Source organism: Oratosquilla oratoria, chromosome 43, assembly GCF_046742065.1.
Source record: "Oratosquilla oratoria isolate Oo_2021 chromosome 43, ASM4674206v1, whole genome shotgun sequence".
NCBI lineage: Eukaryota > Metazoa > Arthropoda > Malacostraca > Stomatopoda > Squillidae > Oratosquilla > Oratosquilla oratoria.
This window is the reverse complement of record NC_134819.1, coordinates 34,182,761-34,196,556: the sequence shown is the minus strand read 5'-3', so window position 1 is coordinate 34,196,556 and position 13,796 is coordinate 34,182,761. Positions and strand designations below refer to the sequence as shown.

Here is a 13,796-nt window from a genome sequence, read left to right as displayed (position 1 = left end):
TATGGAATTTTTGGCTAGAAGGCCAAGCGCCGGAGCCGGTAGGCCATTCAGCGCCTTTTCCTTTTTGGCTACCTCCCTTGTAAGGGGGAAAAACCCTTGGTGTATGTATGTTTTAATACTTTGTTTTTGGTACTTAAATAAATTGCGAATTTCTTTCCTAGTCAAAACTGTATTTTTCTGTCATTTTTTCAACGACTTTTTTATCAATGTGACCTTTTTTTCCTAGCCAAAATTTTTTCCTTTTTCTGTGACTTTATTACTGGCCACAGCACTATCGCTGTACCCATTTTGTTCCAGAGCTTGGATATGGGGTCCTGTAATCAAAACCTACTGGCTGACATGAATAGTGGGTGGTGCAGGTCTTGTGCCTGCTGTACTGTACAGTAGTCACACTTGTTGGCTTTAATCTGCCATTCCAGCCTATATGACGCAGGGTGTGCTAACACGTACGTACAGAGGACACCCACACAAAATTTGAGCTGGGGAAAGACTGATGTGGTTCGGGGTCTTCCATATCTCAAGCAGGACTCAGTCAAACTCCTCACAGTTGAAGTTGCCAATGGAGCAACCTTCATAAGGTATTTGACCACTGCTTCGGTATGGCCATTTGATTGTGGGTATTGGGGTGATGTCACCGGAGGTTTGACTCCCCAGTGTGTCAGGAACTTGTTGAAGTTGTGACTCGTAAACTGGGGTTCTGCATCAGTCCTAAGGCATGTGGGGATGCCTGAGTTGTGGAAGTAGCTCCTGAAGTGGGGTATTGTGGCTGCAGCAGAAGTGTCCCTGCTGCTTGGGAACATGATGGGTCACCCTGACAGATGGTCACTGATGATACGGAATTCCTTCACTGCCACTGAGAATTGGTTGGCTGACACTGTCTGAAACAGTCTTGTTGGGTTGCCGTCATTCAAATGTTCCCCCATCTGCTGGCTTGGCAGTAGTGTCTGGTATACGTCACAGGCACTCACAACGTTCGTGATGTTGACATTGATGCCTGGCCAGGATACTGTCTGCCGTGCTTGGTAATTGTTGGTCTCAATTACATGATGGCTATCATGCAGGCATGTCAGCAAAGACTTGTGCAGTGCTACGGGTAGTACAACTCATGGACCATGAGGCAATAGGTTAATGTTGCAGCAGAGCTCATTGCAAATCTTCCAAAAGGGTAGGAGTGACAAATGGAGGTTGCATCGATGGCTGGGAGAGCTGTGCCGTACACTTTCAAGCAGCCTGGTGTACTTCTCACCTACACATGCTTACTGCTGAGGTTCCTCCATCCTAATGTCTCCTGTTGTGGTCAGTGTACTGGGCTTAGTGAGTGACTGTATGGCTCTAAGTGGAACCACAGCCTTGACAGAGATATTATGTAGCATGTCGTCATTGATTGCTGCTTGGGTGGTCGACTGGGTTATAGGACAGTGTCAGGAATGCACAGCATTTTTGCCTGCATGTCATTGTCCTGTGAACACATATGGCGACAGTTTTTACTTGAGGTGCTGCAGATGAAGGTTCTCCACAGCGTCAAGGGTATATTGATTCAGAATAAGGACAAGCAAAGGAGTTAATAGTAAAGGCATTCTACATTAAATTCCCTAGCTCAAAATGTCCTCCAAAAAAAGGCAATGTCCTAGCCCTCTCTGAGAGGGGGAGTTCATAATGTTAAGCTGGATCAATATTCTTATGACTTCATTTCTTATTTTCTCTTAGCATTCTATGGCAGAAGACAAGAATATTGCCATGTTCCTCTGCATGTTGTAAGAGGTGACCAAATGGAACAGAGCTGGGAAATTATAGGCAACCTTTCCTTTTTTTCCCCACAAACGGTCAGGTCTTGAGTAAATTTTGACTTTACACCCTTCCTTTTACTGCATTGAGGCCTTTGTACTGTACTGTACTAAAGAAACTAGTTAGTGCTATTGCAATTCTTTAATACCTATATTTCTACATGAATCAAATCTTAAAACATATACATCCCATCTTAAAACATTCCAAATATACAAAAAGTATAAATTTAAAGCCTGTTTATATGTGGGATTGTGCCTTCAGTTGACAAGCAACTTACAAGTATAAAGGATTTGTCTTGTATAATATATACTGATAAATTCACTGTGTGCTCACTACTATCTATGGATCTGTCTACAAAAGCCCTGAGAAATTATGTATATCAGGAGTTAATATACATATTGGATTCATGGATGTTGTTTTTATCAATGTACGAAAATAGTAGTGGAAAATAACAGGTCATTAATATCAATGGTAAAAAATAATACAAATTCTGTGTAACTGCACACACACACACACAAACACACATAAATATATATATATATAGTTCACATATACATACACACCCACCCACACCAAAGGCATTCTCCCACTTACAATGGAAGTGTCAAGTCAAAGACCATATACACATTCAGATAATCCCATTACCAAACCACAAACTGAATTCAATAAAAGCATGATTCAAGGACGAACTGTGCATTTATCTATGTAACAAAATATACATACTAAAGGCCCTTTCCCCTTGTAAAGGGGTAGCTGAATCAGCACACACCCACAGCTTACACTATTAAAACCCATTCAATAATACAACAATACCAATATCACTGGTAAATAAGAATACATATACAATCATTTTGATCACCACTCATGAGCAATGATATATGAAATACTAAAAAGGGATCAGGCTTACGATATAAATCCTATCATATTTTTCTATGTCTATAACTAATTTTATATGACTGGTCTAATTGTTCATCATTTCTAACTATAAATATTTCTTTCATGTAAGTAATTTCATATGACTGTTCTACGTATAATTCATAACCATGAAAAATTATTTTTTTACAACCATCATCCTCTTCAGTACATAGTAGCATTTTTCCTTTTATTCCAGCTGCCTCTAGATTATCTTACTCATCTCCATGCTACTCTTCAATAGCAAGAGGGTTAGTCTACTTTACTGGAGTGTAACTGTAGCTTTGAGCTATGGTTACACTACAACCTTGGATGAAATACAACCGAATTGTTGGAATCCAACCATTCTGTTGACGAGTGTGATGCTTTACTCAAGTCCTTCTGTACCAATTACTTTCCTTTCATTCTGGCTGCCATCAGACTATTTTATTCACCTCTGTATTATCCCCATATTGGCAGTAATAGTAGTATTATCAGTAGAAGTAATAGTTGTAGTATTCAAAGTAGTGGTATTAAGTGTCAACAGGATAGAACATTGAGTAATGGAAGATCTCAATGCCTTCATGGACTCCTGTCATAGGTCCACCCTAAATATGCTGTGATTCACCATCATATTGGATCACATTCTGGATTTGTGAATAACAACTATTACCTCCAAGGTGAGAGCTCATGAGCTCATAGCCTGACCCATGGTTAATACTATGATCTTACACTACATATTTGTCTTGCTCAAGTGGGACAAAAGTGTATGTTGTATTGGAAGAGCTTTCATACCCTGAGCAGGACATAAACTTAATACCACAGAGTTGCAGCCTGTAATGCCACAACACTAACATGCAGTGTTCATATCTGCGTTATGTTTGTGCTCTGCAGTTTGATGATAGGCATGTCAGTATGTGATACAGTCTAGTAGTGTGGGCATGCATCATCTGTTATATTGTCTAATCTGTGTTGTTAAGTTTTGAGTGTTGTGTGATAGTCACACTAAATCTACTTAGTCGTACTCTATCTGTTCTGCGAGTATTTAGAAGTTTCTCTGTTTTGTGTAGAAGGTGGAGGATAGTCTCAAGAATTCTATTGGGCTCCAGAAGTTCAGTCTGTAAGTACAGTTTGTAAACATTTGTTTATATTGTGGTTGGATGGTGTTATACTGGTGTTCTGGAGTCTGTTAGATATGCTTAGTGTGGATAGTCTTTTGTATAATGTGTGGTGACAAAAACTGTCCCACACTAATAACACATAAGAGTCCAAATTTTCTTCCCACACAGATCTAAACAAAGGTCTTAGGACTGTTGCCAACCACTTGTGGGGCTGTAGATTTCCAGTTAGACACACTCAAGGCAACATTTATTATTACTATTATTTCCCATGCATGCATATACTGAAAAATTGTATATAAGGAAAATTAGCCTTATGGGACTGCTGGGTATGTTTTTCTTGTGTGATGTGGTTCATGTGTATTGTATATGTCTCTCTCTAAAACATAATTTATGAGCCACCAATTTGTGTTGTGCTGTGATGTGTTGTATGTCTTATTTATGTAGAGCAGTTGCAGAACAGTCAAAAGCCTTGCTTATGTCTTCTGTGGTACGTAGTATGCAGTATGATGGCATGTGGTTATTTCCATCCAGTAGGCATTAAGGTTATTTAGTGGTATTCTTGTGGAGTGGTGAGTATGGAAACTGCTGTATACGAGGTAGTTGGATAATGACAATAATAAATATTACACGAGTTTCCCCGACTGCAAACCCATGGAAACAAGTGGCCTCCAAAGTGGTTGGCAAAGTTCCTTAGGACCTCCCATAGATCTCACTGGAAAGAAATGGTGGACTGTTGTTTATGCTGTATTAATGTAGAGATGTTCCACTGTTACCTTCTCATAGGAGAAGTAGGAGTAGAATAGGTGATACTTATCAGCTCTCCTTGTGTGAAAAGGTGAAGGAAATACAGTAGAAGATGAGAAAGATCTTCTGGAGGCTGAAGGTTAGCTCATTAGGGCTGCACCTTCATGTGGAAATGTGTGTGTGTTGATGGGATTTTATGACAGGCAGCCAGGAGATTAATCTCTCAGATGCCTGTCTTGCAGGACCACCACTTACAGGTATCCATCGCTGATCTCAAAGAGAGTGGGACATGTGGGTTGACATAGATTAGGACAACTCTCTCCATTACCTTGGTAATGTGGGATTTAAGTCTTGGTCTGTGAGCTGACAGGAAATCAATATATGTGATGATATATTTCCTGAGCTGGTGTCCTGAGATACCAGTGTTTGATAAGATGGTAGGCTATTGCCCCTGGTGGTGGGACAAAGAGCTCTTCTGAGGGGTTTCCTCTTAAGCGCAAAAATGGATTGTGTTTAATCCTTTCTAGTGCCTCAGCTATTTCTTGTCGGGAGAACCACTTGGCATCTTGTAGCTCATTTGGGTCTATGGAAAGCTAAAAGAGAAGAAAAAAAGATATGTACATCCATATTGATCCTATCAGGATATACTAATATAAGCTAGGTAACAGAAAATATAATGATAGTAAATATGAGAGAAAGAGAGAAAGAGAGAGAGAGAGAGAGAGAGAATGTGTGTGTGTGTGTATTACCTCCACTGTAATAATACTAATACTAATAATAATAACAATTATAATAATAACACGGTAAACCTTTACTATACTGAAGCTCTTTATAATGAATTTTGGCTATATGAACCCTAGTAAGACCTACTGACCATTAGTCTGATATAATGAATAAAGCCGGTATATGCAGTGCACGGTTTTATATGGATGGTGGGCACATGGAAAATTTGAATGATTAAGTACATACAGTTCAATATGCGCAGAAAGTTCGATATAATAAAACCTTTGGATATGTTGAACTTTGGGCTTATTACACAAGAAGAAGAAGAAGAGTAAGAAGAGTAAGAAGAGTAAGAGTAAGAAGAAGAAGAGTAAGAAGAAGAAGAGTAAGAAGAAGAAGAAGAAGAAGAAGAAGAAGAAAAGAAGAAGAAGAAGGTGTGGGGAGGTGGAAGGAGTCCAATAAATGTAATAAATTCAACATACAATATTGGCTACAATCCATTCTTGAAAACTGTTCCAAAATTGATTTGGTTGAGGACTGAAACAAGTTTACTGATCTGCTGGATACAGCTTTAACAGGGTAATATTTTCCCACAAAACTTTGAATTTTGCATCATTCTCCATTTTCCTCTGGGCTGGTCGAGAACCGATATTTTGTATGACTATTGGACAAAATAAATTATTTTGGTTGAAAATGGACTGTTTGACTTCTGAGATGTTTGAGAAGTGAGGTTCTACTGTATTTCCAGTAATTTTTTTTTCAAGATTTACCAAGATAGATAGGTTCTTAATATGCCTTGATAGGGAGTGTCAGAAATTCATTCCAAGTTACTAGATTTTGTACTCAGTCCACTGTTGTCTGCTCTTCTTCACTGATTGCATAATTGGAATCATGCTGGTTTCACATCCATTTAATTTGTGTGTCTGGATCCCACACATTTCCCCAATACCCAGTAGTGACTGTTGCCTGCCTCACTAGTTCAAATGCATAGGCCAGTGTTTCCCAACCTTTTCGAAATGATTACCCCAAAAATCAAGTTTGCAGTTATCAACTACCCCATTGAACATATACCCAGTAATATCGGATTTTTTTTCGCTGTCACCTGATGAACTGCATGGGCTATATAGCCCGCTATTGGCTGTATATATTTAAGGATCCAACACAAATACAAACTTTTCCACTTTTATGTACATCAACATGTATATGTAATTGTAGAGAGTTAAACTGATTGACTTGGTCAGGCTACCTCTTCTCAAACAGAACATTCATTACCCCAAAAATATGGGTTCATTACCCCGGGGTTGGGAAACACTGGCATAGGGTAAGTGCAATAGCTTGACCCACAGCTGTGCACTTCCTGGCTCCTCCCCTTCACCTGCTCTTGTAACAACTATCAAATTTCTCAGGTACTTCATCTAAAAAATATTCAAACATTTTCTTACCCCACTTGTCTTCCAAGACTGTTCCATACTGGGCCATGGGTGTGACCACTCCTTTATACGTTACCACTCCTTCATACGTTTTTTTTTTCTTTTTTTCATTCATCACAAAATACCTATTTCTCAAAACACATTTCATTTCTCCCAGACACTGACTTGCCTCTTTTACTCTATTAATTCACCTCTACATCTACCCCTCCATTCACTACCACAAGTGACCCCAAATACTTAAACCCTCTATTTTCTCCAGCCTTTCACCTTAAACTGGAGCAAGTAAAGAGTAAATATTTGGGATCACACATGGTAAAAAAACAGAGGGGTAATTATAGAGATGAATGTTGAGGGAAAAAATATATGTTTTTGGCTACCTCCCTTATAAGGGTGCCTTTGGCATATGTATGTAAAAAATATAATGAATAATAAAATAAAAATAAGTAAATTAACGAGCAGGGAAGAGACTGGAAGAAACAAAAATGCCAACACTTGCCAACATATATTCTAAGCCATACTATGGTATACTACTAGCACAAACTTGAAAGTAAATAGAATTTGCATAATATTATCTATTGAAGTTAGACTAAATTTGTACCCATTCTCTATTGAAGTTACGACTAAATTTGTACCCACCTCTTCTTTCTCACAAACTGCAAAGCAGCCTGTCATAAGTGATCCTGGGAAGGGCCAATGCTGGGAAGCGATGTATCTTACATCTGTGGCCTCCAAACCCACTTCTTCGGCAACCTCTCGTCGAACTGTTTCCTCAAGACTTTCACCTACAGAGAGAGAGAGAGAGAGAAAAAATCAAGATAAAAAAGATGAATTGGTAATAACCGAGTAATTCATAATGATCATCAGAAAGCCGCAAAGACAAAAATAGAAGTGTAAACTATTCAATATTTCTACATCAGTTGCTAACACAAGTTCAAGGCGGGAGGAAGTTCCCAACATTCAACTCTCCTTATGCAAAAAGGTAGAGTAAATAATTGAAACTGATAGAGATACAGAGGGAAGTTAAAGTGTTGTCGAGTTTTGAAGATGCATGCCTTGGAGATGATTCTCTCTGATGTCCATCTCACCAAAGAATTCATTATATAAGATCAAGTTCTCTGATAAACCTAGTTCTGTTAAACAAGTCTCTACGGCACATAAAACGTGCTATCATGCTTATAAGTTTAAGCTTCCTCAAACTCACCAATGTCTGAAAACCCCGCAATGCAGGAATACATCCCCCGAGGGTGTCGTGGCTGTCGGACAAGGATTGCGTTCTCGTGTTCTTTGTCTGTTATCAATACAATGCCAACAGGATTACTTGAAGGATAGTGGGTCATTCCACATCCTGTACATTTCCTTGAATATCCTGTTCAAAACACAAAAACAAAATCTTGATTAATACTGTGCTAATCCATGTATAAAACATGGTGCCTAAAGAAGGAGGAAGGGGAGGAGGAAGAGGAATATTCCTAGTATTTAATTATCAATAACCACTGCTTCTATCTTTGGTAGCATAGTCATGCTAAAGATTTTCAAGTCATAGAGGAATTCTGATAACTTAACTACTCTTGTTCCTCCTCTTTACTGCTCTCAAATCTCTCCTTTACCACCTCTGAGATTTCAAACTCTTATGCTGGGTCCACATTGTGCCTCATACAGTGCTGCATGAGGCAGTTGGCAGTGTTGCATGCAGTGCCAGTGTCCACACTATCAGCACTGCTACACTGTCAGTGCTGATAGAGTGTGGATACTTGGCACTGCACTCAACACTACCAGCTGCCTCATGCAGCACTGCACGAGGCTCAGTGTGGGCCCAGCCTTTGGCATGACCAAGACTTCAAGGATAGAGGTACTGGTTAGAGATGAAATACTACAACACTCCTCTTGCTTCCTCCTACTCTACCTCCCCTTCTGCATGAGCATTCATTTGATTTTTGAGTGGAGATTAGTCTCCACTCGTAAAAGAATTCTGTCTGACTCTGGTCTGGAGGAATATCATTTAAGTCCCTAAAATACCAAGTGAATAAATTGTATCATTGGTATTCCAAACATGGAGGAAAAGAGTGAGGAGAAAGGGGGTGATACGGAAAAGGGATGAGGAGGAGTAGGAGGAAAAGGAAGACGAGGTCAAGAGAAGGAGGAAAGGAAGGAAACCAAAGAATAGAGGGATGAGGATGAGAGTAGAATGGAAAGAATAAAGATGTGGATATCATGTAATTCTTTTTTGTTCATGAATTATTGGGAAAGAGAGGGGGAGGCACTCAGCAAAGTTATTTAGCAGCAACCAGAAAATAAATATATAAGGACTACCATTAGCCATGGGTTAACTGAGATAGACTTTCCCCTTAGCAAGAAAGGGAGAGATAATTACATGATACACATGAAGTATACAAACATCTTTACACAACTGGCCTCACCTGCTGCATTCCTTTCTGTTTTGGAGCCACACTTGCCACAAAATGCTGTATTTCTGTTCCACATAAGAACACAGTTTGCCCTGGATAGGATGTGTGCTTCCCTCCAAGTCACCATAAACAAAGCAGCTCGAAGATCCGTAAAGACTCCTGATGTTTCATCTTCCAATTTATCTTTCACTGGATCTCGAAGTTCACCTAGCTTTAGAAATTAAATAATGGTAACTGTAAACACAGCTTAAGTATATTTCTAATAAATATATAAAACTAAAAAGCAAGCATGCCCAACCAGAAAAAATTCTTCATAAACACAAATACATGTAGCAATAATAAAGGAAACCACATTCATGCTACAGTCCACAATACAATATCACCTCCTCATTTCTCACTATACAACTTTGTAACCCCTATCATACTTCTTAGACACTTTATCTCAACAACATTTAAACTTCTTTGACTCTCTTAAATTCCAAGTTTCCACCCCACACTATGTCATAGGCACAATCACCCCTTCATATAATCTCTTCTTTACATCCATTCCCAGATGTCTATTACTCCAGTTCCTGCTACATGCAAACCCCAAATACTCAAAACTATCCACTTCCTCCAGCCTTACACACACACACATGCATATTACTTCCTTGAAACACATCAACAACCAAACTCCTTATAGCACATATTATTTAATTATGCTCCATTCTCATCCACCACATACACTCCAGAACAGTATGCCGATCTTTCATTGCACTATCTCTCCACTTCTGCTCTCATACCCCCTAATATCCTTCCTCTCATTTTAAATTATTCAATGCACTCACTCAAATCCAAAAAGAAAATCTTTCCTTTCCCTCTTGTGGCTGTGGTGCATACTCAACAATTTCATACATACATATACCAAGGCTTTTTCCCCCTTACAAGGGGGGTAGCCAAAAAGAAAAAGGCATAAAATCATTCCCACCCATTCCATCCCTGAATACACTCCACACCCCTCCACCCTCCCTCTTATCTTAGCACCTCCTGAAATGACGGGTCATCCCTGCACCTTGTCCACTGCCCTGGGTCAGAAGCAGTGTCACAAGACACAGCACATCCACAGCAAGGCCGCTTCATTAAATCGGCGACCCCCTCCTCTCCGTCCCCCCATTGCATAAAATGAGAGGACGGGGAGAAATCCCTTCGGGCTGCGTCAAATTTTGCTCACACATACTACCTCACCCCCCATCCCCCCGCCCATTCCACCTCATGCAATCACATCATCATCCATATACAACCATTCTCCATTCACCCCTGTCTTCTGTCCTCTCCCGTCCTTCCTCAACAGACATTCCCCTCTTCCCCAAAGCCCCCTTCACCCCATCCATCCACCTCATCCTAGGACGTCCCCTCATGTTCACTCCCTCCACATCTGCCTTCCACACCTCTTTTACTAGTCTTTTTCAATTTCATAGCCTATCAAAATAAACATCATGTTAGGACAGAGCCTTTCATAGTACAACATTTCACTTGTTACAGGTTTTTCAAGTACATAGTCGTAATACACTTTCATACAAATTTCATATCCAAAATTTTCACCTTCTCGTATATCAAGCATTCATATATTTCCTTATGCTTGTAGACCTGCTCCCACATATCCTTATTAAACAGTAAAGATAAAATTCTGTTTACTCTTTCACTCCTCTATTTAAATCTTCTCATTCCCACCCACTATTACCTTCATTTCATTCAGTACCAGGATGTCCAACAAACACTTTCATCATTAACGCGATCTTCTTACACGTTATATCCATACATTCATATAGCTTATTCTCAGGATTTAATACCCTTTGGTATCTGGCCTGGCTATCAAAATGTTGCTTCCTTAATCCACCCCTTATTTTTATTTTTGTATATGAGTAGTTTTCAATGCCTCCTATCCCTTTTAGTATGCCTCTTCCAAGAAATGGAAATATATCAAGGTATTCTTACAGATCCCAACCCCAGGCCTTTCTATGTTATTAAAAGAGAAAAGAACTGACTTAGATAACACAAAGCAGGTATCACAGATTATTGGTAATAACAGAAATGAGCCTCATTCTTACTTGAACACTATACCTTGGGGTACCATCATCAGCTACATCAAGAAGAACACTTGTTTGTAGGATATCAGGAGCATAATTCTTTATTTCTGAAATACATAAATCATATTTGTTGACTAGATATGAATAAATAAAAAAAGGGAAATAGGTAGTACTGAAAATAAGTTCAAACTAATCTCTCATGACCTCATACACAAATCCAGATGGAGGTGGGGATGGCCACGGGTTTCGAAGACGATTCTCTCCGACTTCCATCTCACAGGGCTACCACCAGCAGGTACTCATCATGGATCTCCCCAATAGTGATATCAACAGGATGTGTATAAGGGTTGTAGTTACAGTGAGACCTCTCATTAATGGACGTTAATTAGCTGTGTTTGTGGTGTTTGGTGCTGTTGTTTAGTGCATGCAATCACCATGCCACCCAAAAACCACTCCAAATCAACGGATTATTCACATCAACGGACACTGTTACCCCCCTTTTAGTCCGTTAATGAGAGGTAGTCCTGTACTTACAAAGCTCTTAGGTAATCTTTCATTACATGAACTACACCTTGGTTAAAAAAATTAATAAGAAGCATACTACATAATTTGTTTATAATAAATTCTTAAAGGTACTTCATCTAAGCAAATGTATTACCATATTCATTCTTTCAATATAATTATGTACTTTCAAATATTTTGGTTTGGCTAATGTGTGATTTCAACCTGGTACACATTATGAATAGGCAAACTCCCGAGCAGTATGATAGGAGATATAGTTGACCCTTCATCCATAAGTGCCGAGATAGCCAGAGAATAAATATGTTCATGTACAAATATGAACTGGGTGTGTGCCTGTACTAGGTCACATTGACTTTCCTCATGTTTCAGCTCTGCATTTGTGTTCTCAGATCAGTTGTGTGTTTTTTGTTTCCCAAGAACTTCAGATAAACTCAATCTTTTCCTCATCTCATTGAAACTGGAGGGTGTACAAGTATGTGTACTATGAAATTTGCAGGAGATAAGAAACGAGGACAGGGTAGGGGATAATTTGGTAGACAACTGATATTCACATGCATGAATTAAGATATTTTGGAGGGGGGGGGGAATGGTTGGCTGGTAGAAAAGTGTAGGTGAAAGCAGTGTCGAATGCATTAGCCCTAACATTCACCAACAAGGGAAGGAGGCAGATCTCATAAGCTTCATCCATGCACATTAAAAAATGGAGAAAAAAAGTTATGAAAAAAATTAATGTATTAAAAAACTGTACATGTATGCCTATTTTGAGATGTCATAAATTTTACAAAGTTTGGTTGTACAAGTGAACCATATCAAAATGTCACACATGTATAATTAACATTGTGCATCTTGCAACTCTGTCACTAACCACTGCAGCCTGACTATGGGGTTTTACCTACATATACTGAGTAGTCTACAACTTCCAACATTATCAATGATTGCTTAGTATCTAAACTCTACTAGGATGTATATGGAAAGAATGAGTGCAAGAAAGAATAGCAAAGAATGTGCAAGTGGAGTGAGCTCAGGAGGAGGACCCAGAATCATTATCATCATCAATAGGAAGCAACACCAGGGGCACATCACTGCACTCACACCCCCATGGAGTTCCTCTTCCTATTCCAAACAATTCTTAACAAAATTGGTCAACTTGCTCTAGTCTTGAGTTCTGTGGCTGTCCCCTATGTTTCCCACTACAGGTTGTCTTTTGTAGAGTTAACCCTATGAGTGGTATCAAGACCTGGGAAGTATGCCACATGTCCATATAGATGGAGCTCATATTCATGAATCACCATGGTACCAGGACTTGATTGAGCCACACAGAGCAGTTGCTGGTCTGATACAAAGTCATATCAGTGATAACTCATATGCCTTCAGATGCACTTGTATTATAGACATCAAGACACCTTTTAAAGTCAAAAAGTATCCATACCTCAGCCATACAACAAGACAGGGAGTACAAACAACTAGAAGACTATTTTTTTTTATCAGTCCTAAAGTATAAGTATCAACAATGCTATGTACTCTACTTGAGTGAACCCACAACACCATGGGGTTTGAAGGACTTCTAGACATGATCCATCACTGTTTTGCACTAAACTACCTAGGCATGTGAAGTTTTTCAAGACTTGCCACGTATATGGACAAAATTAAATGTATCATTCAATATGCCCTCAGACACATGGAGCTTGACCTTGTTTCAGGAGATCTAGTGTCTCAACAACCTTGTCTCACTGTGCAATGGCCTAAGGGCTGAAACCAAGGCCTTCAATGACTCCACAAGGAGTGCATCATTACCAGCAAAGACAAAGTCAGTGACAGTGTTGGCAATGGATACTCTACAATGACAATGATTGATGACTGTCCAATACCTAGTCCATACAGGAAAGAAGTGAGACATGTCTCTTTCACAGTTCACAGTGATCTCCATCCCAAAGTACACATCTGACATCAGGTCAATGACACAGATCTTGAATGTGACAGATGAATAGGGAGAAAAGAACTTTGGATCTATGTGATACATTAGTAGAGCAAGATGTGTATAAATGAGATCTGTCGCATAGAAAAGTGGATGAAGAGGGGTGTTGTCACATAAACCAGGTTTAGTTGTTG

The 13,796-nt window shown here is 39.3% G+C and overlaps 1 protein-coding gene across 2 annotated transcripts in view; it reads right to left on the bottom strand.

Moving 5' to 3' along the window:
* LOC143021864 (NAD(P)H pyrophosphatase NUDT13, mitochondrial) overlaps positions 1-13,796 on the bottom strand; it is a 30,575-nt gene that overhangs the window by 12,501 nt on the left and 4,278 nt on the right. Inside the window, exons 3-7 of one of the 2 annotated variants that reach the window (XR_012966013.1) lie at positions 11,187-11,272; positions 9,112-9,310; positions 7,896-8,060; positions 7,331-7,476; positions 4,870-5,134 (exon numbers count right to left, since the gene is read on the bottom strand). Coding sequence is in view for 1 of the 2 variants with exons in the window: in XM_076179635.1 (XP_076035750.1) it covers positions 4,916-5,134; positions 7,331-7,476; positions 7,896-8,060; positions 9,112-9,310; positions 11,187-11,272 (815 nt within the window). In the remaining variant the exon portion in view is untranslated. Of the gene's footprint in view, positions 1-1,994; positions 5,135-7,330; positions 7,477-7,895; positions 8,061-9,111; positions 9,311-11,186; positions 11,273-13,796 lie in introns of those variants that run through there. The other variant, XM_076179635.1, reaches the window with a different exon arrangement.